Source organism: Nelumbo nucifera, chromosome 2, assembly GCF_055504915.1.
Source record: "Nelumbo nucifera cultivar China Antique chromosome 2, China Antique-T2T, whole genome shotgun sequence".
NCBI lineage: Eukaryota > Viridiplantae > Streptophyta > Magnoliopsida > Proteales > Nelumbonaceae > Nelumbo > Nelumbo nucifera.
The window spans coordinates 28,745,979-28,770,625 of NC_142650.1; the positions used below are offsets into that span (position 1 = coordinate 28,745,979).

Genomic DNA, 24,647 nt, shown 5'->3' on the forward strand with positions numbered 1-24,647 from the left:
TTTTCTTTGAGTTGATCTAGGAATACCACAAACTGAATTTTGATCGGGTCAGATATGTTATTCTCCAGCTCGGAGTCCCGTGCACAGGACGCAGGTGTCAATGTCTTCTACAGAGCCCTCGTACATTTGAAAGCATCTTCGGAGTATCTCCTGTCAAAATATTAACAAAATAATATTTGGTGACCGACACTCTTACATGGTTTTAATTTAATTGAATAAGACTTTGGAAGCTGGAATATCGCATCAAATCCTTTTGGCATCAAACTTGAGACAAGGAGCATTGTACAGGAGGACTGTACAATGTCATTGTCATTTCTGATGGGGTTGACTCTGTGGACCTACCATTGTCCATTATATTGTTAGTTTCTTATTTGTTCTCATTTTTTAATTATGGGAATATTTGGTGTAGCGGCGTTGCATTTCCATATTGTTTTGGGCTCATCAATATAAATTTATGAGAAATATGTGTTGCTACAAATGTCATTTCAACTAAAAAAGTAAAATTTAATGTTTTAGACAGAAATAGTAATTTGTTTTGATAAAATCAAAACGCAACCATATTTTGATGAGAACCCCCTGTACAAGAGGGGGTTATTTGTTGTTGGATTGGAATCTACTTCACTACCTATATGCCACCCTGTATTATCTTTGACACCAAATATCCCCCCTCCTCCCAACTCCCAAGCTCCCCTGATGAGTGAACAAGTTCATTTGGAAACCATCCTCTACAAGTCATCTATAGTGAGGAACTTAGGATCGTTTGTTCTAATATAATCTGAGTATATATGAGATTCATGGGTGTTAAATCCCTCAAAAACCATCTAATGTGGATAGAGATTTGAGAGCAGGCGAATACTGAGATATTATCAAACAGGACAAATCAGTAGCTTGGATGGTCATTCGATATCCCTCCAAATATGAAGATGTGGGATTAACCCCATAAATGCATATTTTCTATGTTAGAATCAATGGACCTTATATGCACCCTACTCTTTATTCTCACCCCATAACCCTCCAGTAAAGTGTGATCTGTGATATTAAATAATAATAATAATAATAATAATAATAATAATAATAATAATAATAGGGCAAACCAATCATTCAACATGTTTCAATCAATTCTTTATAAAGAATTGATGTTTGAAAAGCATTTTTGCTGAAGACTTGTATATTAGTACTCTTTGTCCAACAGATTTCAATTTAAAATTTCAAATTTAGGGGAAATTATTAATAGGGAAAATTCCCGATTAGTACTCTGTACTTTAAGACTAGTGCCACTTTGGTCTTTGAACTTTAAAATGCGACAATTCAGTATCTGAGCGTCATCTAATTATCTTTATCAACCATCTAAATGTTGATTAAAAATGAACAGTATCAGATCCTTGCCTATTCAAGAAAGATGGGGTTTTTTCAAATGTCACTAAAAGGGCATTTGGAGCTGTTCATTTTTTATCAACGTTTGGATGGTTGATAAAGATAATTAGATGACACTAAAAGGACATTTGTGTTTTTTCAAATACCACTTAACGGCTGATTAATAGGCTAGCTAACGACAGATACTAGATCGACATGTTTTAATAGTTCAAGTACTAAATTATCACATTTTAAAATTTGAAAACAAAATGACACTAGGCCCAAAATACAGAGTACTAATTGAAAATTTTCCCTTATTAGATATCCTGGGTAGGAAATACTGTCCTTTTTGTTCCGTGGTTATACTTCAAATTTGTTGAAGTTATTATTTAGATTTTAGACTTCAAATAAACATTGTCATTCAGAATCAGAGTTGACTTTGATTGTCAGATATTTCATATCATTAATAAATTAAATTGAAAAGCAAGCAACATATTATATATCTATACTATATAAAGCTGATATTTTTATTGGGTTCCATGGATCGAGGTTGGAGAAGTTAAATCCAAATAACATATCTCATATACAGTTAATACTTACTTGTATATGTATATAGCATGCATTCTTACATAAATTATTAATAAAATAGATTGAAAATTACTGTAATACTATATATACTTCTATATAGGGATGTATTGATTAATTTAGATAGATTTGAGACTGAACCCTACTCATTGATATAGTGAAAATCATCATCATCATCATCATTATCATCTAATCCTTGTCACAACTATATGGCATTCGCTACATTGAAAATTTATAAAATTGTTATCAATAGAGATACTGTTTATGAGTTTATTGATGGGGTGGATTGGGTTTGTTAACCCTATACCAACTAGTCAGGTTAGGTTGGGTCGGAGTGAATTCAAATCAAATTCAAATTTTGATCTAAGCCAAATACCCATACGGAACCCAACCCATTTGCATCCTTATTGGGATCCAATAAGATCGGGTTGGAAGTTGGAACAGACCCAGATTTGATCTTATAAGAACCCATTCAATATTGGACAAACAAATATCCTTTTGCAGCGGTGCAGCCCTATCACACAACTCATCGATCATCATCTCTAGAAAATATTCGCAATATGGTCGTTCCACTCCACATCAAAGTAGCGAGCATGTCCACTCATGAGAAGCTGATCAACTAAATGCCTTAAACTTAGTGGACTGGATTCAAAGATCAAATATTTAGACAAGGCTCAGTTTGGTTGCAGTATAAATTTTCATTTACATTAGTGTAAATGTATGAGAGTGCAAACAGGTTTAATGTAAATTCTGGCTTACTTTTGCTTTATATTTGACTTTATCTTAGGAATGGCAATGGAGTGGGTTTGGAGTAGGGACCATACTCCCTATCTCTAATCATGACTTTGAAACAAATACCCATCCCAAACCCCGATCCCCATCGAGTATAAAAATGACCCTCCAACCCTTATCCTAATGAAGACGGATTCTCCATTGGGGACCCAAATCCCCAAAATTTTCAAATTAAAAGTTTTTTACTTTACTTAAAATAAGGGAAGGTTTTTAAAATATAAAAACATTTTAAATATATTTTGATATATATATACACTATCATAAATAATATAAATAATACTATATATGGTATATATTTAATACATAATATATATTCAATATACATAATCGGGATTAGGGCAGGGTGGGGAATTCACTCCCCATCCCCATCCCTATCACCAGCCAGGTGCCACTATCAATCCCCATCTCCGCTCCCATTCCCACCAAGGCAATCTCCGTCCTTGAGCCCATTGGATCGGGGAAGCCAGGTATGTGACGGGGAAGAGAAAATAGCCACTACTTTATCTTGTTTATTGTTGAGAAGTAAAATAGGAAGTAAGATGATGCTGTCCCTATATGCTAGAGAGTGGACGTAGGAGGAGAATTATTTGTTGATTATGAGGTGGGAAGCTAGATAACAATGTGACCCCCACTTTATATGAGGGAGAATTGAGATTGTTGGAACTTGGAAGGTAGTATAAAATTTGTATCAATTTTTGAGATACAAAATTTAGTAATACCAATAAATATAAAAGAGATAAAAAGTACAAATTTTGTGTTAGATAAGAGTGCAGATCATGATTACAAATAAATGGATTCAGAACTGACCTAGGTGCAAAATTTGTGTCTGGTTCAAATTTGCATTGAAAACAAAAAGAGCTTTGGAATACTTTATTCATGTTAGATGCTACATTAGAATTTTTTTGCCTTTTTTGGTAGACAAATGGGCTATATAACAGAAGTCTAGATCTCTAGCCAAAAAAAAAAAATCCCTTCCAATATATATACATATATATAAACGGAACGTGGTCAAGCAACAATCCCATTCAGACACATGGCATTCTAATTTTTTAGAAAAGAGGATCTCAAAAATTCAAAGTGGTTAATTCCACTTTCAAAGAATAACCACCTTAGAAGTGGTTTATTCAAACACAATATTCAATCCGAGGTTCAAAGTTTTGATACATATGGGCCTGTATCGGCCTATACGTATCATGCCAGTGGCTTCCCGATACACCCCTATAGGGGTTGTATCGGGTCAGCCACTGATTTAGAGGGTAACCGGGCCTTAAATCAGCCCCTCTGAACCAACTTCAAAATTTGAAATGATATAAACGTAGCTATTTATCAAAAAAAAAATCAAAATAAATTTATCAAATAAATAGTAAATACTAATTAAAATGGGCTACTATTTACAAATAAAACATCACCTCTTAAGTCATATTAAGAACAATATAAATTAATATTGATTTTCAAACAAAATAGCTCATAATAGATTGAGAATTAAAAAGATGTAAAACCCATATTAATTTTTATAATTAAATAGTAAATTTCAAACTAAATGATACTGTAGTTGCTCCGTACTTAGTACGGGTTATTTTCTAATTATATATTTATATTGGAAGAGATTTTTGTTGATAGGAGATTCCAACTTACACAACAGGTAGCCTTTCACAAATTCTTAGACCCCACAACCCGGGTGAAACTGATTCAATCCCAAGTCCCCACAACAAATAGGCAAGTAGAGAGACCTTACCACCTTGAGAAAGCTTTTGCGTTTAAACTCAAAATTATCAATACATACATATCTAATATATTTATAATAAAAATATAAAGACTGATCACCCATAACATGGATTGGATTCGGGTTAACCCGATCCGGGTTAATCTACTTCAATCATCACGGCACGAAATTCTTGTGATGACTGATCACCCATAACACACAAATATGGCGGCAATTCAACTCTTGATGGTAGTGTGGCCCACAACCAACTCACTAACCAAACCAATGGTGTGTCATTCAGGTCTGGTTAGCGGTTGGCTGGTTCAAATACTGTGACCCACCAAGCAGCTGTACCTTATCAGATTTCTTCTAATTTTCCACCATTTGTGATTTGCCTTTGCAAAAATAGAAAAACCACAAAACCTCCTTAACTTTAATTGGTGGGTCAGTGATTCACTCATGAATTGCAGGACTGACGCCAATTACTAAAACAACCCTTTATATTTTCACTGATTTGTCAAAACACCCCTAATATATATATATATTGTTCTTTCCCCTAATAAAACATCGGCAATTAGGGGTATTTATCAAAAACCAAAAGAAAACAAATCAAATCGATGAAATCAAACTGAATAATTCGGTTAACTGAATCGATCAGTTCAATTTTGATTCAGGAAAAGCTGAAGGTATTAGTTTGGTTTTACTTAATAAATATGAAAATAAGCAGTTAATCAAACTTATTTATAATATATATTATAAATTAAAAAACCCAAAAGCCAAACCAATTAAAAATAGAACAAATTACCGGCTAATTGTTTGGTTTTGGTTTAATTTCAATTTTTTATTTTTCAAAGCCCAAAGGATTAATTCATTTTGGACAAAAGACCCACAGTTCGGTTAATTGAATTGTAAGCACCCCTACCAGCAACCACTATATTTTGTCGATCTTGTTCTTTATTCAAAGAAAGAAGATGCATTGTTGTAGACGAAAAACACATGTGCCATTCTTCTCTCATTCTTTTTCATTCAACAGAAACCAAATATTGTTTGATAGATTTGAAAACTAAGGCCCCATTTGGTTCGTAGGAATAAGGGTCTGGAATTAGAATCGTAATGAGCTATTTGATTCCAACTATTTGGTTGGGTGGAATCGGAATCCCATTTCCAGCCTTGTTAGAATGACATTCCCCTATTTGAGGGAACTATGTGCTTTGCACATGGCAATTCTAAATGATGATAATGATAGGATTAATGTATCCAAATTTTTCTACAAAATTCATGTATTTTTTATTTTTTATATTTTTTGTTTTTCACTATTAATCGGATGCAGATTGCAAAATCTGTATCTGATTACATAAGCACCTCATATTGGGCTACAAAGTTTTGAGTATCATTGGCAAGCCTACCTATTTGGCTGGACTCTTCTTTTTTGTAATGGTTTACCTTCTTAGTGTATTTTTTTGTTTATTTATAAAAAAAAAAATGTAAGATTTAAAGAGAAGTAATTGAATGGGGTGAAAATTATAGTTTAAACTACATTTTAAACCTCACAATTAAATAGGGATTAAATTTAAAAAATGGGTATTTTAGTCAAAAAGAAAGTTCCACAATTTGATTCATATTTTTAATAGTAGTGTAAATATGGAGTTATAAGTGTGTTAAATTTTTTTATTTCTATGTGTGTAAGAATAATATTATTATTTACACTTATTTTTTTGTTTAATATGTTAAATATATGATATTGTACATATGCCCAAATGTTTTTTTCTATAAAATTTATGTACTTTTTATTTTTGTGTTTTTTATATTTTATTAATTTTTATTATTTAATTATGACATTCAAGGTTAATACATTTGACCCAAAAGTTGAACTATTGATCTCTGCCAAATAGGAAAATAATTTCATTTTTGTTAATTTTAGATTATGTATTTCATTTTCATCATCAATAAAAATAATTCTTGTTTATTACACTTGTTTTTTTTAATTTTATTAATAAAAAATATCATAAATGTGTCTATTTTTTCTATATTTTTGTAATTTTTTATATTTATTTCTATTTAAAAATTTTATTATCTAACTATGATTTCATGAGTTGGCCAATTTGATTTGGATAGTTGAATTGCTTAGTCATCACTTGGATAAAGAATAATTTTGTTTTTGAGTAAATTTTAAATATATGAGTTTATATTGTTAAAAGTATCGGACATAAAACTAATTAGTAGCATTTATTAGTGAAAAAATAACTTAAATATGGAATTTAATAAGAGAGAATGAGCGTTAATACCTAAATACAAGAATTAATGAGAGGGGATTAAATAAAGTGAAAATCATTAATTGAAATTATATTTTCAACATTCATAATTAGAGATGGACTAAATAACAAATGTGGGCATTTTAGTCAAAAAAAAATCCACACCCTCATTCATACTTTTTATAGTAGTATAGATGGTCATTCCATACCCCTCACTTGGGAATGAAATCTCATTTCTGTTGATTCTAGTTCCCATTCCCATTCCCATTCTTGTCTGAACAAACAGATAAGGGGAACAAACTATTCCAATTCCAATTCCAATTCCAATTCCAATTACGATTGTGAACCAAATGGACCATTAACAGTATTTCTTTGTAAAAGGTTAAAAGCTTAATATTTTCAGTTGGTTTAAGTGGTAATGTGGCCATTCCTAGACGTTCATACAAATCGGTTGCATTTAAGTGGTAATGTGGTAATGTGACCATGTTCTTAATATAAGGTCAATAAATTAAATCGGTTGCAAAATATAGGGAGGGTTTTAGTATAGCACAAACTATATGGCAGTTTTTATTAAATCTACAAATTTATAGGAGCCTTTTAATAAATGACCCATAGTTTATTCATGGGTTAATTACTAAAATGCAATTTCACAAAACTAATTAATTCTAATACCCTGTTCGCTTTTAGGCAATTTACTTATCCGGGTAAATGCAATTATTTAGGTAAGTTTTTTCTAAGAAACACTTATCCAGGTAAGTGCATTTACCCATTCTTTTTATTTCTCAGGCAAATAAAGTAATGACCATTTTAGTCATAAAAATCCATTATTAAAAGGGGCATTTTTGTCTCATTCAAGTGTTAGCAACTCTCCTAGGTGGGAAAGTTATTTGTCCACCTAGGAGATGGGTATGGGTATCACTTACATACCCAGGAAAATAAACTTTCCTTGGTCCCCACATTAATCTTAAAAATGAACATGGGATTCTTGGTCAACCAACTTTCCCTCGTCTCAAAATCCAAGAAAGAAATGCCCCCTAAAACTACTTCTATACCTTATTTAGCCGCTAAGCTAGACAAAAAAAATTGGAAGACAAAAATGCCCTTGCTGTTCTTTAAATTTTCAAAGTATGCATTTTAAGGTTTTAACTCGATAAATAACCCAGCATTTCTGATACCTGTGATTTTCAAAACTATCAGTATATGTATGAAAATTCAACGAATCAATCACTTTTATTGCCTCCTAGGCCATGAATTTTGATTGCACGTTGAATAAATTGGGGTGAACACCCAAATGTGTATTTGAAAATTTTTGGAGCTAATGATATCCAATCTCTCTCTATTACTGTGTTGGGGGAGAGGTTGAAGACGATGAAGGATGAATAAGGAAAAAAAAAAAAAAAGGATGAGAGGAGAGAAGATGGGTAAAACTGGAATTATGTAAACCTTCAACGGACATGTGAAAGTGAAATGGGCATCAGCAGATGGTCTATTTGTGTTATGTGGGGCCATCTTACAAAGTATGTTCAAGTAGTTTTGCAAATATACTTTAGGGAAATTGTTTAAAACTCGCAATGACTTTTCAGCATTTCTCTTAAATTCACTATAATTTTTCAAAACATCCACAGAACCCCGTGTCAGTAGCTTGACGTTAAACAGACTAAATGGTTTTAATAGATTACCATTTTATCCTTTGTTAAATTCGATCCATTTTTCAATATTCTAGAAGTGCCCTATTATTATTCGACCCAAAATCCATTTTTTAGCTTCCTTAGAATACTTTCAAGGAGCACAATGAGAGCAAAATGTCTCTCAACAAGTAAAAATCTTATATATAACTATACTAGCAAGACACCCATGCAATGCACATGATTATTTATATAACAATGAAGAATAGATCTGAGATTGAGTAATTTAAATTTATAGAAGAAAAATAATAAACATGATAATTAGCTATTGCTTTGGAAGCATCATCATCATCATCATAATAATAATAATAATGATGATGATGATGATGATGATAATAATAATAATAATAATAATAATAATAATAATAATAATAATAATAATAATAATAATAATAGTGACTAAAAAATCATCATATGCCAAAATTAAAGCATTCAAGCTATCTTCCTCCCTCCCTCACTCTATCTATACAGGGGAGATCTCAAGTCTTGTATGGTGTATGGTCATTACTTTTTTCACCACTAAAAGAAGAAAAGGCTTATTCATTCCACTTTATCACTAATACAATAGAACAAAAGGATTCGACAGTCCAACTAATGGACCCAACTATTCAGCATGAAATCACCTTCTCACCCCTTGTCTGCATTTCTATTTAACCATTTGATAAATGCAATAAATAAGATGATTAAAAATAGAAATACTCAGTCCATTAGATTATAGATAAAAAGGTCCACAGGATTGAGCTCAGTGATTGATTGTGTGTCTCAATTCTCATTGTGATTGTAACAGATGTTTCGTAGGAACTCATAGGAAATGTAAGTCATCATAACTTTCAAGGCATGCAACAAACAGAATTACCAAATAATTTATTGTAACTTTCTGCATATTTACATGTTTGTTCAAATTTCTCTATCTTTCTTTTTTTTTCTATCATTTTTTTCCTGGGGTTTGGGGGAATTTCTATTGCTACCTATTTATGATAAGGTGCTTTGGGGATCTTACATACCATTGGCACATGCATCAGTAAAAGAAGTTTCCAATGCAGTGTTGCATTTGAAATCATGCGATTTTAGTTTTAGGTGGAAAACCTGGTTATAACCCAAGTTAATTATTAAAATAATCCCATAAAAAGAAAAAAAAAACTTAGATATTAAAAGAAACACAACATAAGAAAAAGATACATAATATTCAACATACTTGCAAAGATTTCATAGGCTTGAATCTTTGGGAAATCCAATGACCTACAAGTCAAATCAAAGAGAAGACCTCATCAAGGAAGAATGGCATTAGGAAAAGTTGCAATTATATTAAGTATGGCCTCCTAGAAACACATGGAGATAGAGACAATAGAATTGTTTTTGGAACCTAAATAAGGAAAAAAAGTCATTGACCCCTTCACAATTTGAGAAATGCTAGAGACAGAGAGGGTGAGGTGTATATGAAAAAATAAGGAAGACATTGAAAAGAGAATGTAACAGTCGTTTGAGAGAAACAAATGGAAGAAAACTTGATATCCATTTGATTTGAGATATTGTGATAGTTGTTACATGGAGATATTTTAGGTGATGGGGCAATGTAGCAACCGTTTGAGAGACTCATGAAAAAGAACTTGATATCCATCTAATTCGAGATATTGTGACAATCGTTACATTGACAACTATTAAAACTTAAGAAGCTTTTAGGACAAAATTTATCAAGAGGAGAACTGTTTATACAAAGGGAGAATCTATGATGTGGGAAAGATATGGTATGGAAAAAGTTTTGGTCAATTAAAATTCATTCATGAATTTTGACAAATAATACCTGATTCGCTTTCAAGTTTATGATTCCAGTTTATTAATCAGTTATTTTCCAGATATCATATTTTTTCCATATCATAGTTGAACCTTTATACAAAATATAACCACACGTGTAAAAATCGTGAGGAAAGAGGCCTACGTGTGAAGAATGTGGTGAAAGATAGTTAGCCTCCCCATGTTCCTCTTTATTATATAGATATAGATAAGGTAGTTGAGTGCTTAAGGGCATTTTAATCATAAAGATATGTTTAATAAGACTGACTTGCCATTCAGGGGCAATTTGATCATGAAAATTGTATTTATGTTGACGTGTACAATTACTGTCAATGAATGCTAACGGTGATTTAATGGATAGTGAGTTTTGGAAAACATAAAAACTCATTCACATGGGATTACCAATGGTGAGTTTAAGGGGGTATTCTTTTTTCGGATTTTGAGGGGGAAAATTGGTCAATGGGATTTTGATTCTCATTGACCAAGAATCCTTTTTTGTTTTTTAGATTTATGTAGGAATTGGGAAAAGTTTATTTTCCTGGGTATCATTTACCCTAGGTGGGTAAATAACTTTCCCACTTAGGGGGAAGTTGCCAATACCTAAATGGGACAAAAATGCCCCTTTTAATATTGAATTTTTATGATTAAAATGGTCATTACCTTATTTAAATAAAAAATAAAAGAACATGAATAAATGCACTTACCGAATAAATCTTTCATGGGAAATAAGGTAACTGCATAAGGGGAAGGAGGCCTAAGAGGAATGCTAAAGTGTTATGGTGGATTTTAGACAATTTTCCCATATTTTATATTTAAGTAATTAACCTTTATTTAATGCACTGCTCTCAACAAAAAAAAAAGAGAAAAAAACTTTATTTAATGAACTGGAATTGAAGAATTTATTCTACCTGTTTGTTTGGCGGGTACCCGAAAATGAACTGATTCCTGATAGGGATATATCTGTGCTAGTTTGACCTGACCCTATTAGGGTTTGATTCGAACAGTATAACCGGACCCAATTTAGTACTGGCGGGTATATGGGTCAACCCCATAACCAGATAAAGTACTTTAAGACAGCACAAAATTACGACCGTTATGTTCCTGGTTATTGGTCCTAAATTGGAAGATCAAATCAACGGCAAGGATCAGACATGACGTTGGTGGGCCACGTTCGTAATATATTTAACCACCAAAACTTACATTTAACGTCTTCTTCCCTCTCTTCTCTTCTTTTAGCGTTTCTTTTGAGCGATGCTCCGTTTGTGAGGTGGCCGTCACAATTCCTTTCAAGCCCGAACCTTTTCTCTCTGTCTCTCTGGAGTCTGGACTCGTACACAGAAAGAGATTGGTTTCGGAACCGGTAAGCTAAGATCTATGTGCCTTTGAATCTCGGATTCCATGTCGGTGAGGAGTGAAATGAAGACGAGTTGAAGATCTGTGGAAGGAAGGAAAAAGATCCATTCGCTGTTCCGCCTTCTTATTTCTCGATTTCTTGCTCTAATTCGCAATGGGTTGGAGATATAACGCTGGGTTGTTTCTTATCGTGACTGTTGTCATCATATGGGTCACCTCTGCAGAAGTCACGCAGGCCAGTTTTCACTGATACTTTTTGATACGTTGATAGAGTTAATGGAATTTAATTTGGCAACTACATGTTTTCTTGGCTGCAACTTCATGTTTTTGGTTCTAGAATTCAATTTGTATTTCTACCTTTTCTTAAAAATTAGAATGATTGCGCTCACCAACAAAGAATTTAAAGAGAGTATTTAGCATTTACGTTGTTGGTTATTTATTTATTTATTTTTCTTGGGGAGGGGGATCCTTACCATAAATTAATTAGGAAACATGTATACTTCTTGCCCTTCTTTATTTTTAGTTCTAATTTAATCCAAAACCAAAGAACCAAGAGCTTCATCCATGTCGGGCATTTGGTTCTGATTTTTCAGATCTTGCTGTCTTGCTGTTAAAAATAATCTTTATGTAAGTAATTAATCATTTAACTGAAAAGTTGATGCTTTTTTGTATTTGTTTTCCTTTTCTTTCTTTCTTTCTCTCTCGCTCTCTCTCTTTTTTTTTTTTTTTTTTTGGGGGGGGGGGGGGGGGGGGGGATGGTAATGTTTATTAATGTATGTAAGATTCATGTTTACATCAAATGATAATATTTGCTTCTTTTTTAAATCATTGTTAAACAAACTGATAGCCAAGACAAAATCTGGATATCCTAGTGGCTGAGGCTTGGTTATTTCATATAGTTATCTCCTCTGGTCTAGGTTGTGGCAAAAGAGTTAAAACTGTGTTCTATAGCTATCCTTTTGCATGAGAAAGAACTCATGGTCATCTTTGGGCTTATTCCAGGACAGTGGGACCTAATACCTTTCCATATACTTAGTTGAAAAATGGACAGACTCATCTTTTTGCTCATTGTATTTCATACTATGAGCTTTCTACATGATTTTCTGCTCTCTTCTAAACTTCATTCCATGTTTGCCTCTTGTTCTTGTGCCTAAAGAACTAATAGAAAGTCAAAGCATGTATAAATCTGCAGTAAGCTTTTTTCTTATGCAATTATATTTTATCAACATTTCTACCAAATAAAATAAATTTTGAATAAGGTAGTGAACTCCTTATGTACCAATTGTGTAATATGAAAACACTTATACTTCAAATTGTAGCCAAATGTGGTCAATTGTCTTCTAATTGTTTATAAAAAGTGTGCTTTCCAAAATTTAGCTCTTTAGCATGGTTTGATTCTGTTCTTTGTGTTAAAAGGATCTATTATATCCATGCCTAGTTTTCTTTTATTTTATCATGTTATATCCATCCCTGAGTTTCCTATTAACTATTACTTGTTGAACAGGGAATATTTACAGACTACAAACAGCCATTTGCAGTAACATATCTAGGAGCCTCTCTTATGGTAGTATATCTCCCAATAGCATTCATCAAGGACTGGTTATGTAATTCACTGAGAAGTGACTCTTCTAAAAATGGAAAGCCTTCGAAAACTGTTGACAGGTCCTGTGCTGGACTTGGCTCTCCTCTAAAATTCAATGGGTTACAGAAAATTGAAATGGAACTTCAGGGCTCTTTGCCTAGAAAAGACAGCGAAACTGACCTTTCTGCTCATGAAGAGGGAAGACCTTTAGTGCCTAAGCATGAAGAAGAAATGGATCCGCTGAAACATGACAGAGAGCTTCCCACAAAGGAAATTGCTAAGTATGGATTTTATATTGCACCTATCTGGTTCGTAACAGAGGTGAGGCACTACCATGGTTGTCATTTACTTTTTTTTTTTTCTTTTACTTTTTCCAGATCATTCCAGATTGCATTGGTCGTAATTTTTATGCTATATTATGGAAAAAAATGATCATGGGTTCTACTTTCTAGTGAGATATATTGTAGTTATGGTCTAACTTTATCTTGATATTGTATTAAAATTTGTTTTCCCCAGTAATTAGATATTTTAACATCCTCATCTTTGTTTACTAGAGAGGTCTATTCCATCTGCAGTTCTGGGCAGTTTTCCTAAAAGAATTACATAGTGCAAATGCTTATCAATGACTTTTTTCACACAGTATTTATCTAATGCTGCACTGGCACGTACAAGTGTTGCAAGTACAACAGTGTTGTCCTCAACTTCAGGACTTTTTACTCTTTTCATTGGTGTGTTCATGGGAGAAGACTCTCTAAACATGGCAAAAGTAGTTGCTGTCTTTGTCAGCATGGCTGGTGTTGCCATGACAACTCTAGGGAAGACTTGGGCTACAGATGAGGCACAATTAAGTGCTGCTGTGTAAGTCTCTTCTGCCCATATTTCTTATCACATTTATTTTTAATCTACGCTTTTTGGTGCACAAATATCTGTTGGAACAAAACATGAAGCAACTACAACTACCATTATGTTTCTACTTTTAGCAATAGTTTGAGAACTTGACTTGGGCGTTCAGATTTTAAACCAGAAGTTCACTTTTTTACTTGCTTCTTTTGGAACAATGCCCATGAGAAGTAAATTTCATCCCAAAACTTAGGTGCTAAAAACCACCAAAAAAAGTTTAGAAAGATTAAAAAAAATGAACAGAAAGCTAGACAGGGATAAAATTGCCCCTTAGAGTTGTCAATGGCATCTTTTGTGAACCTTAAGTACTAAAGTCATTGCCCCAATTTAGGGTGTCAAAACAATTATGGCCAGAAGAAGCTATTTTTGTAGTTCATGTTACACATAAAATCTCGTGCAGATCATTAAAAAAATTGCAGTTTATTCAGTCAGTTTTCAATACATGCCATGTTGTCACTTTAACTTTCCCAGTCATTTTCATGTTTTTGTTATGTTGGAATAAGTTGGATCAGTGTTTTAAAAGTGAGAAGGGCAACTAAAGTGCAAAAGATTCCTAGAGCGTGAGGAACAAGTTGCATGGAGAGGCATGCACCTAAACAAAGTGAGGGCCACTTTCGAAAAAATGAAGAAAAAAAATAACATCTAAATTTTGAAAGAAGTTAAATATTTCAAGAAGTCTACTAGCTTAATTAGTTGGAGTACCATTTTAGTAACATAAAGATTGTAGACTGTACATTGAAGTCCTACATAGACTCAACCGTTTGTACTATAAGCATCATAGATGCAACATACAATATAATAAAATATATAATCAACTTATCAACATTAATTCAAGGTTAATGTCAAAATATGGCAACAAGCCAGGTTATGGTCCCTAGGTTGAAGCAAGATGTGTTCCATAAAATGAGCCTTGCTTATGAGCCGAAGGGTGCCTTTTTGAAAACTAGGTTGGACTTTCATAATGCATGTTTCAGAGCATCAGTAATTGGTATTTCTTTTATATATGCAGCAACGGAAAGCGTTCTTTTGTTGGAGATCTTTTTGGCCTTCTCTCAGCTGTGACATATGGGTTGTTTACTGGTTAGTGATTGTTTGCAGTATATTAACTGCTTGATTTGAAATAATTTTATTTATCTACTGTTATGAACTATGATTAAATACTCATCTTGAAAACAATCATGGCATAGTGCTCCTGAAAAAGTTTGCGGGAGAGGAAGGAGAAAGAGTTGATGTTCAAAAGTTATTTGGATATATAGGACTTTTCACACTCGTTGCCCTTTGGTGGCTTGGTAAGGCTTTCCTCATAAGCAGCCTTTTCCACAGTCAGCACTCAAATTGTTATACAATTCATTAGAACCTGTATTATGTTAATTATTTTGCAGTAGATGCATTGTTTTCTATCTTCTCCTTGCACTTTGTTTTTCTTAATATAAACTGATGTGAAATGCTTTGTGGCGAGGGTTTTATCATTCTCATCCATCTGTAACACACCTATCCCAAAACTAAATGAACACAGCATCATTTCAGAAATAAAAAAGGAATAATATGTTCTATAAGATATCAACTTGGTTATTGACCAACCATCTCTGCTGATAACATCAAGTTTTCTCAATTGGAAACATCTTTCTAGACCAAACATTGATTATTCTGAACAAAAATTAGTTTGGAAGAAAATATTTGTTTATCCATATATATGAAACCTCTGATTTGTGATAATGACAGGAACATCCATAGAGTAGTTAAAGAAGTTTTTGTTAGTCATACTAGTGGTTGATCAAGGAATAAAAGTTATACAAAGATAAATTTCTTCTTTATATTATCTAGTTAAAGCAAGAATAGTAATATTAGTGGTGAACAAGGTTTCTAAAGGCATTTGAGGTGTATGCCTGGAAGTGTGCCTCCAGGTGAAGTGCACTCAAAACTCCTCGAGGTGTGGATGCCTCTTAGTTGCATGAAGCGTACACCTCATGCATGCCTAATGCAGAAAGGAAGGAATGAAGAAAGAGAACAACTCCTCCTCCTCATTTTGTTTTTGTTTTTTTTGTTTTTGTTTTGATCAGCCTCCTCCTCTCCTCTTGAGGAAGCCTCCTCATGCTTGGGAGGCATATGCCTCTTGCATTCTGAACTATGTGCCTCATACCTCTGGGTAGTGGATTATAAAACATTAGTGATGAGTTATAAAACATTAGTTGCATGAGGCGTACACCTCATGCATGCCTACTGCAGAAAGGAAGGAATGAAGAAAGAGAACAACTCCTCCTCCTCCTCCTCCTCCACCTCTCCTCCTGAGGAAGCCTCCTCATGCTTGGGAGGCATATGCCTCTTGCATTCTGAACTATGCCTCAACATTAGTGATGAGTTATAGAGAGGAGCAATTTGAAGAAAAAAGGATTGAAAAGCACCTACGGTGCTATGCTAACCAGATATGGCAAGGACATCACTGGACATGGTGTTTGAGACAGGATTTACACTAAAAATTGAACTATTCAACACAATATGATGCCCCTATATGAGTATCTGGGACTCTGGGTATCATAGCTGTTCTTTTAGAATTTATACTTATCCAGTGAATTTGAACTGTCCTCCTTCCAAGACATCCAATATGATACCTTTTAGGCATGATAATATCATTGTGTCATCAGCGGGCAAGAGATTAAGTTTATAACCAAACTCAATTTTAATGGTTGTTCCATTGGAAGCAAGAGAAGATCTGGAGTAGGTGCTGAAAATCACAACAGAGACATTTTACTGGTCTACTCATGTCTGTTTGGGAAGGGAATGTCTGAGATCTTAGTTACTATTTCTCCTTCTTAAACTTCAGATTTGACCAATCCACTTTATTTCAAGTTGGTTGTTGTAAGGCATCCCTCATATTGAGGAGGCACTGGTTCAAACCGTGGAAAGGCAAGTTCTCCATGTTGAGAAGGGGATTACCTGTAGAAACTAGAAAGGATGTGGTTGGTTCAAGAAAGATGGGGCCTGTCCAGGGAGAATCCTAGAAGCAGAAAAGGGGTTGAGAAGGCAAATCAGGTGTTTGAGAAAAATGCAGTGTAAGGAGATTAAAATTTCAGAGAACGGCCATTCTGCAGTTAGAAGATTCAGAAGACAGCAGAACCTAAGAACAGTTCAGGTTTCAAAGGTGTTTGCAAGGCTGAAAGGGGGTCTATTTGGATTGAGTCCCGTTAAGAAGAAAAAAACAAATAGAACCTTGGAAGAGACAATAATATTTCATTGCAAGAGGATGGGTTCAGTTGCAGTAGGTATAGAAGGGTTGAGGGTGGATGGCTAATGTCGAGTTCTGTTGGGCTCTGTAGTCTAGTGTTTTGTTTGCTTTGTATAGCTGTTTGGGTTTGGGTGGGCACTTTTTTCCTTTGTTTTGTTTTTCAGGAAGGTTAGCTGGGATTTGGTTTGATTTGTTTCAATGTTGGGGTGGCGTTTCAGTTTCTCTGGGGGCGGGTGATTTCTCATCATCATTCTGTATTTTTCTCCTCTTTTCTGAATAAATTTTATTTTTTATTTATCTTCAAAAAAAAGCTCTTCAAGTTGTATGTCAGTGGGCCTCATGTGTACCTTGTCACTAACCCACTAAATCACTGACTAGGTCCAGCATATGGCACCTAGCCCTTATAGGGGCTAAAGTTGCATCACCAACACCAAACAAAGACTTGTGATCTGTTACCATTACTTCTCTAGAGGTGAAGGGAGATCCTCAAGTTGTGATGGATTGATGCTGAATGAAGATCACTCCTAGGTTCTGCAACATGCAACTGGGGAGGTAAAATTTCAAGCTGCAAGCATGAATGCCTTGAGCCTTGTTCAGATGGATTAGAAGATCAGATGATTCTCATGCTGATTCATTGGCAGAAGGGCGACTTGTTAGGGCTAGATTGTATATGGGGTCTACCCTACCATGGTTGATTGTTGGACTTTGTTGTATATTGGGTGGGTAAGCCAAAAATAGCTGATCCTCTTCTCCTGCAAGGAGATCACTGTACTTGATTTTTTTTCTAAATAAAAGTATTATTGATTAGGGAAACTTAAAAGAGTTACTAAAGGTTTTACCCATACAGGTTATCAGTTTGTTGGTGTTTTCCTCCCTTTCTCTTCAATTCACTTGCTTTAAAAGATGTTGGGTGACCATCGATGTCATAAAAACTTGATTTAAAAGAAGTGGCAGAATTATGTGGAGATGCACTAGAGCAGCAGTGATCTGGACAATTTGGGAGGAAAGGAATCTAAGAATCTTTGAAGACAAATTCATAAAAAAAAAAAAAAAAGAATCTTTCAAGACAAGGAAATAAGTAAAGAAGCTGTGATTGAGGTGATTACTCTCAGAGTAGCACATTGGGTGAGCACTTTAAAGCTCTTTGCTGACTTTAAGGTTGAAGATTTCTGCATATCGTGGGGAATAATTGCAGGTTCTTCGTCTAGTAGACAGATTGTTCATGAGGCCTGGTCTCCTCCATGTGTTGGGTGGAAGAAATTAAACTTTGATGGTAGTTGTATGGGCAATCCTGGACCATCGGGTATTGGTGGGGTAATTAGGGAAGAAAATGGAAACATTCTAGCTTTGTACTCAGGTCCTATTCAGCATGGAGATGTGGTGAGATCAGAATTATTGGCAGCAGTCTATGGAGTACAGAAAGCTAAAGAAATGGGGATTACTAAGGTGATTCAAATGTAGTTGTGGTCTGGTTGAAAAAAGGGGAAAGAATCATATGGGAAGTTAAGGAATGAATTCAGGAGATTCAAGCAGATTTCTAAAGATATGATGATCCAAATAAGATGGATTAGGAGGTCTGCAAACAGTTTGGCTGATGGTCTGGCAAAGCAAGAACACAAATACATTATGTTCTGGGCAATTCTGTAAATAGTGAATAGTTTCTGGGTGGGCTTTGCTTTTGTGCCCACAAATCTTTGTTGTACCTCTCTTTTCTTTTTTTAATCTAATGTATCAATTTTGTGTTGCTGATAAAAAAAAAATGTCATAAAAACTTGATTGCAATTGATGGTTGAAGTTGAACTGTTCAGACCATCACCCAGTTGCCTCAACAGTTTGGACTAATACCCATCCTTTTTTTTTATGGATAATACCCATCCATTATTACACCTATTACAATTACATTTTCATGAGCTATTCAGAACATTAAATCATGAAATCAGTTAAAAGGTCTAGAGAACTAGATGGTTCCGAGTGGTTTTCCCCATCCGAGTGAAAGGAGCTACAATCTTCTGGAAGTGAATAATGTGATAACAGCCAACCTCTTTTTTCCTGAAATTAAGAGGTAAAGAGTCCTTGAAGGAACTGCCTTGTACGGTACTTATATCCTTCACAGGAAAACATTTTTACATGATAACTAAAAAATATCCATCTTCAAATTTTAATACAAACCCTATCTTACCACAATGTCTTTCCTGTAATCCTCATGATCTTATCTCTATTATGCTGTTCTTTTCTATATCTATCTGGAAGTTTGATTGGATGACTAGTCTTTTTCTTTTTCTTCCCTCACCAACCCACCTTCATGTGTATGTAAGTTTGTTTTGTGCACCTGACTATGTGAGTGTTTATTGTCACAGCAAATATATGAGTGTTTTTATATGGACTTATTCCCTATTTCCTTTCCTGCATTAATGTTTTAGTTTGTTGAATAACCCTTTTTGACAAATCTATTTACGATGCCACAGCTTGGACTTTCAACATTCTGAATCATAAAGCTAATTGCCTGATTTTATTGTTTGTTCAAAGTTCTGTTTAATTTTGGTCACTGTTATTCCAACTCTAATACAAGTTAAGTTCTATAGAGCAAAATTTAGAAGGCCTAATAATAGGAAGGAGATCTGATTCTAAAGGATATTTTACTGTTCAATTTGGAAAAAAAAAATCTCAATTTTCTTTTCAATGGTGGATTGCCTTGCTACCTATGGGGTTTCTTTTTCTTTTCTTTTTTTCTTTTGGGTGTTGGTGATGCTGCTTTAACCCCCATAGGGGCTAGGTGCTATACACACTAGACCTAGTCATTGGGTTATGTGTTAGTGACAGTGCACACGGGGCCCACTGGCACACAACATGGAGAGCCTGCCTTCTGCAGTTTAAAACTGTGCCTCCTCAATATAAGGGGTGCCTTATGAGTTACGACCAACTTGACACAAGTGGATTGGTGCTATCCTGGGGTTTGAAGAGAATTGTTGATGGCTGTTGGTTTCCTCAAGCTATTTTTGACTCACAATGTCATTGGGAACACCATGTATAAATTAAATAGAATAGGTATATAACCATATGAAATATCCTTGGCTAATTTGCTAACAAGGATGAAGTATAACTACTTAGTCATCGACATTTATCAAAGGTTCTTGATATTTGGATTATGGATGCAGAAAAGCTTTAAGATTTAAAAGCTTTCCTTCTTCTCCATACCTTGGATAACTCTATTCTCTGATTTATGTAGCAAGGCTATGCTGTTGATTGTTATTTCACATTTTTAGTTTTATATAAAAGGTTAAGTTATGCTTTTACCTAGTAAGAAATTATATTAAATAAGAGGGATGTTGAAGGAAGGAAGTTCTATACTTGGATTGCCTAAACTTTCCTTCCTTCATTTAGCTTTTCTTGGCATTTCTATGCCCATACAAACTATCATGGTCAATCTAATATCATCTTTATTAATATAGCATTTCCTTTTAGGGTCTCCTTCCAACTTCAAGATTTTTTAAGCATGAAGTGTGTAAACCCTGTGCTGGTTCAAGTTGAATGGTTCATTTGTTAGCAGAAAAATGTACGAACTAATACATCCAAAAGCATAATTCTCTGTAAAGGGTTGTACTTCACTAGATAGAACTATTATGCGGAAAATAGTGGCTTACAACATTTAATAAATAAAAGTAACATTAGTTCACAATGACTTATTTTGCATGTATTCTTGTCTGTTTATTTATATTTTCAGTGTGGCCATTAACTGCCCTGGGAATCGAGCCCAAGTTTACTATTCCTCACTCTGCCAAAACGGATGAAGTTGTTATTGCAAATGGTCTTATTGGAAGTGTCCTATCTGACTACTTTTGGTATGTGACATGCAATCCTTTCAAACTTACTCATCTCCAGGATGTTATTGTTCTCATCTTTTGAATTTATTCTACTCCTCAGGGCACTATCTGTTGTTTGGACAACTCCACTTGTAGCCACTTTAGGCATGTCTCTAACAATACCACTTGCTATGGTGGCTGATATGATGATTCATGGCCGTCACTATTCAGCAATTTATATCCTTGGCTCTGCTCAGGTAAAAGGATTCACTGTTTGACAATAGAAACACATGGTTTGTTGTGAGTTGTGACAACCATCCTGGCTTTCTGAGCAATAAAATGTTAGCCAAGTTGAATGCCATTCATCCTTCCTACTTTGGCCTTGGCTGTGTTGCACAGGTATTTGCAGGGTTCGTGATAGCAAATCTATCAGATTGGTTCTCCCAAAAGCTGGGATTATAGCATTCTATCAGGATCTTTGCAATTAAGCTGGCAATCATATTCTTTATCATGGCACATAAAAGATGCTACACGTATTCTTTGAATTGGTTATAGACCTCACCAAAGAAAGAGAACTGCAGGGAGGGAAAGAGATGGAACTTCGGCTTTGATCTAGCGATTTTTGTTCAAAAAAGTTTTGGTCTTTTGGGTTTTTGTACATGTGTGAGTTCTTGTTTGTTTCAACAGGGCCATGTTCATGTACTTGGTTCGGTGAGAAAGCCAAGCTTCTGCCTTGTAACCATTGTTGTCTGTTCAGAAAAAGATGGCCATTTCCAAAGTATCTTATGGTGAAAAAATAAGGTGCTAGTCTGCTGCTAGCATGCTACTGTTGTTGCCTCGGGTTGACAGGTCAACAGAGTCCATTTTTTAAGAATTGATTAGTCCAACCCTTTATCCAACCCAACTGAATAGTAATAATCAACCAGCAGCATCTCGTGGTACAACCCAAGTTTAGAGGTGTAAAGTGGGCCGTGCTGTACTGGCCCGCGGGCCGTCACGGGCAGTGCCGCCCTCCCCGGTGGAAATTTTGGGGGTCGGCCTGGCACGGCCCATGGCCTAGGTGGGCCTGTGCCGTGCTTAGGGGTGATCATTTCAGCCTGCCCGGAAATTCTGGGCTTGGGCTTAATACTTCAAGCCCAGCCCGGCCTGCATATATTTAAACTTACACATTTTATGTATAATGTGTACATATGTATACTGTTATTTTACATTATATTATATATTTTATATATAAATATTATTAACATGACATGTATAATTTATATTATATAATATATAAAATAAAAGTTTATATGCATGTTATGTCATTTAATATAAAATATTATAGATATATAATGTTTTATATATGAAAGACATTGGCCCGGAATTAGGCTCGACTCGGCCCGGCCCGGTGTGGACCTGGGCTAGGGCTTATGTTACAGGCCAAGAACCCCGGGTCGGGCTGGGCTTGAGCCTAAGCTTTAGCCCTTATCATAAGTGCAAAGCCCGGCCCGGCCCATGATCACCCCTAGTCGTGCTGCGGGCCTGGGCCAAGTCGGGTTGTAGGCCATGCCGGGTTGGGCCACAGGGCGGGCCTCAGGCCTGGCCCTGTGGGTCGAACTGGGCTAGACTTAATGGATTATGGATATCAGGATACGAATAATAACGAATTTACGAACGATTACCCAAAAAATAAATAAATAAAAGTATAAAACAATTCAAATATGAATTTAAGAATTTTATTTCATTTAAATTTGAATAAATAATGATACAAATTACAAAGCGTACAATTATACAAATATTGAAATTATGATTTATGAAATATACAATGGTTGGATACTTCATAAATCATACTTCATACTTGGATGAATGAAAAATGAAAATGGAATAAATTAATAAAATATAAAAAATACAATATAGGCTATATAGTTACAAATTGAAAATACAAAATTATATTGATAGCAAATAAATTAAATAAAATTAAAACAAAATTTACATATACATTATGATGAAAGCATTCACATACACTTTCATCATCTACTTCACGTGAAAAGTGAAATATCCAATGTATGTAGTAGTATCATGCCCTCCTTTGTCTTGTAATTGTAAAGTTGTAATCTATATTCTATATCATAATTCATGATTGCATCTAACCAACCCTGGTACAATGGTAGTGTGGTACCTATAGGTCCTACACTAAAACAACTAAACAAGACTCCGATAGAACTGTAGCCTGTATACAACGGAGGGGTTAGTAGATCACGAATCACGTGCCATGGCGGGATTGGTGGCGAGAAATGTTCTCTGAGACTCCGACTTCTCCCAATATTTTTAAAATTTATTTTCCATTATTTCAGAAATTCATTTTAATTGTGGGTTATTTCTTCTTCCTTCTCATGTGTGAGAAAATGTCTAGTCAAATGGCCAATACCACCCTTGCTACAATAGCTAAAGCATTTTCTACATTTTTGACAAACTGCTCTTTTCCCCTTTCCCTCAACATCCTCTATTTTAAATACTCTCCAAATTGGGCTATTAAACTTGGGGTTTTGGGAAGAGCTGGCCATTTTTTTTTCAAATTCTAAAAAAAATAAAATTAATTTAATTGGACTTACCCCAGATTACCGATTTAGAATCCTAACTTGATTTCAACGGTTAAAGCCTTTCAACGTGACAATCTCCAAGGCTCCAAACCTCCCAAATTGCCAACTTGGAGAATTAGACAATCAGTCAATCAGACTATGAGACTATTAGAGTTCACTCAGATTGCAGAGAATGTATGAGATACTGAGAGAGGAAAGACTGAAGAGATTAAGAGAATAACTTAATAAGAGAATTGTTGAATTGGTGTGATGAGAATGGAGGATAAGGCTATTTATAGGAATTGAACATAATTCAATTGCCCAAAATACCCAAAAAAACTAGTTGTTATTTAGTTGTTGGGAGGGGTATTTTGGTCATTGTAAAGTTATTTATAACTTTACCGAAAAAGCTCCCTTAAACTAGTTGTTATATACCTATTGGGGGCATTTATGTCATTTTCTTAACCACCCATGAGCAAAATACACAAATACCCCCCTAATATGGCTATTTATAGTTGTTTGGGGGTATTTTTGTAACCCACCCCCAAAAAAGCTAAAACTAGCCGTTGGGCCCCTTTGGGGAGGGGGGGCCAATAGCTATATCCCGGGCAGGCCACGCACGGCCCGCCCTACGGGCAGCACAGCACCCAACCCAGCACTGCACGGACCTTCGTGCTGGGCTTGGCACGGCCTAACTTACATCTCTACCCAAGTTCCAACTGCCCCAGTATAATAGTGTTTGCTTCTGTTGCCGCTTATTTGTGTGAGAGCAGCCATTGGGGAAACTTTAATTTTTAATGTTTATCTCAACACCAAGGGAGTTCGGATCTCCTACCCATGACAATTCTACCCACACCTATCCACATGAGATCACAGCCACACATGTGGAACATCTCACGCTTTTACATGTTATTATGTATGGGATGTTCCTAATGCACGGAGGTAGTGTTTTTTGGGTAGTGCGAATAGAATTCTTGTGGGTAGGAAATCTGTAATCCACTAAGGTGTTTATTTACTATTCAACTTATATGGTGCCTAATGGCATCCAATGGTGCTTAGCCGTAAAAC

The 24,647-nt window shown here is 34.9% G+C and overlaps 1 protein-coding gene across 1 annotated transcript; it reads left to right on the forward strand.

Annotated features, from left to right (window-relative positions):
• The first annotated feature begins 11,370 nt into the window (after nt 1–11,370).
• LOC104586156 (putative transporter C405.03c) lies at nt 11,371–21,818 on the forward strand. Its single transcript, XM_010243310.3, has 8 exons — nt 11,371–11,748; nt 13,018–13,416; nt 13,736–13,953; nt 15,005–15,075; nt 15,183–15,284; nt 20,940–21,057; nt 21,140–21,275; nt 21,418–21,818. Exons 1-8 carry the CDS (start codon nt 11,668–11,670, stop codon nt 21,478–21,480), a joined length of 1,188 nt encoding a protein of 395 aa, XP_010241612.1. The 5' UTR covers nt 11,371–11,667; the 3' UTR covers nt 21,481–21,818.
• The last annotated feature ends 2,829 nt before the right edge of the window (nt 21,819–24,647 follow it).

What these genes read in the sequence shown, in the direction of transcription:
- LOC104586156 (XM_010243310.3), top strand. Translation starts at nt 11,668, where the DNA reads ATGGGTTGGAGATATAACGCTGGGTTGTTTCTTATCGTGACTGTTGTC. An exon ending in CCTCTGCAGAAGTCACGCAG is followed by an intron (nt 11,749 to 13,017) that starts GCCAGTTTTCAC and finishes CTTGTTGAACAG; the next exon opens with GGAATATTTACAGACTACAA. An exon ending in GACATATGGGTTGTTTACTG is followed by an intron (nt 15,076 to 15,182) that starts GTTAGTGATTGT and finishes ATCATGGCATAG; the next exon opens with TGCTCCTGAAAAAGTTTGCG.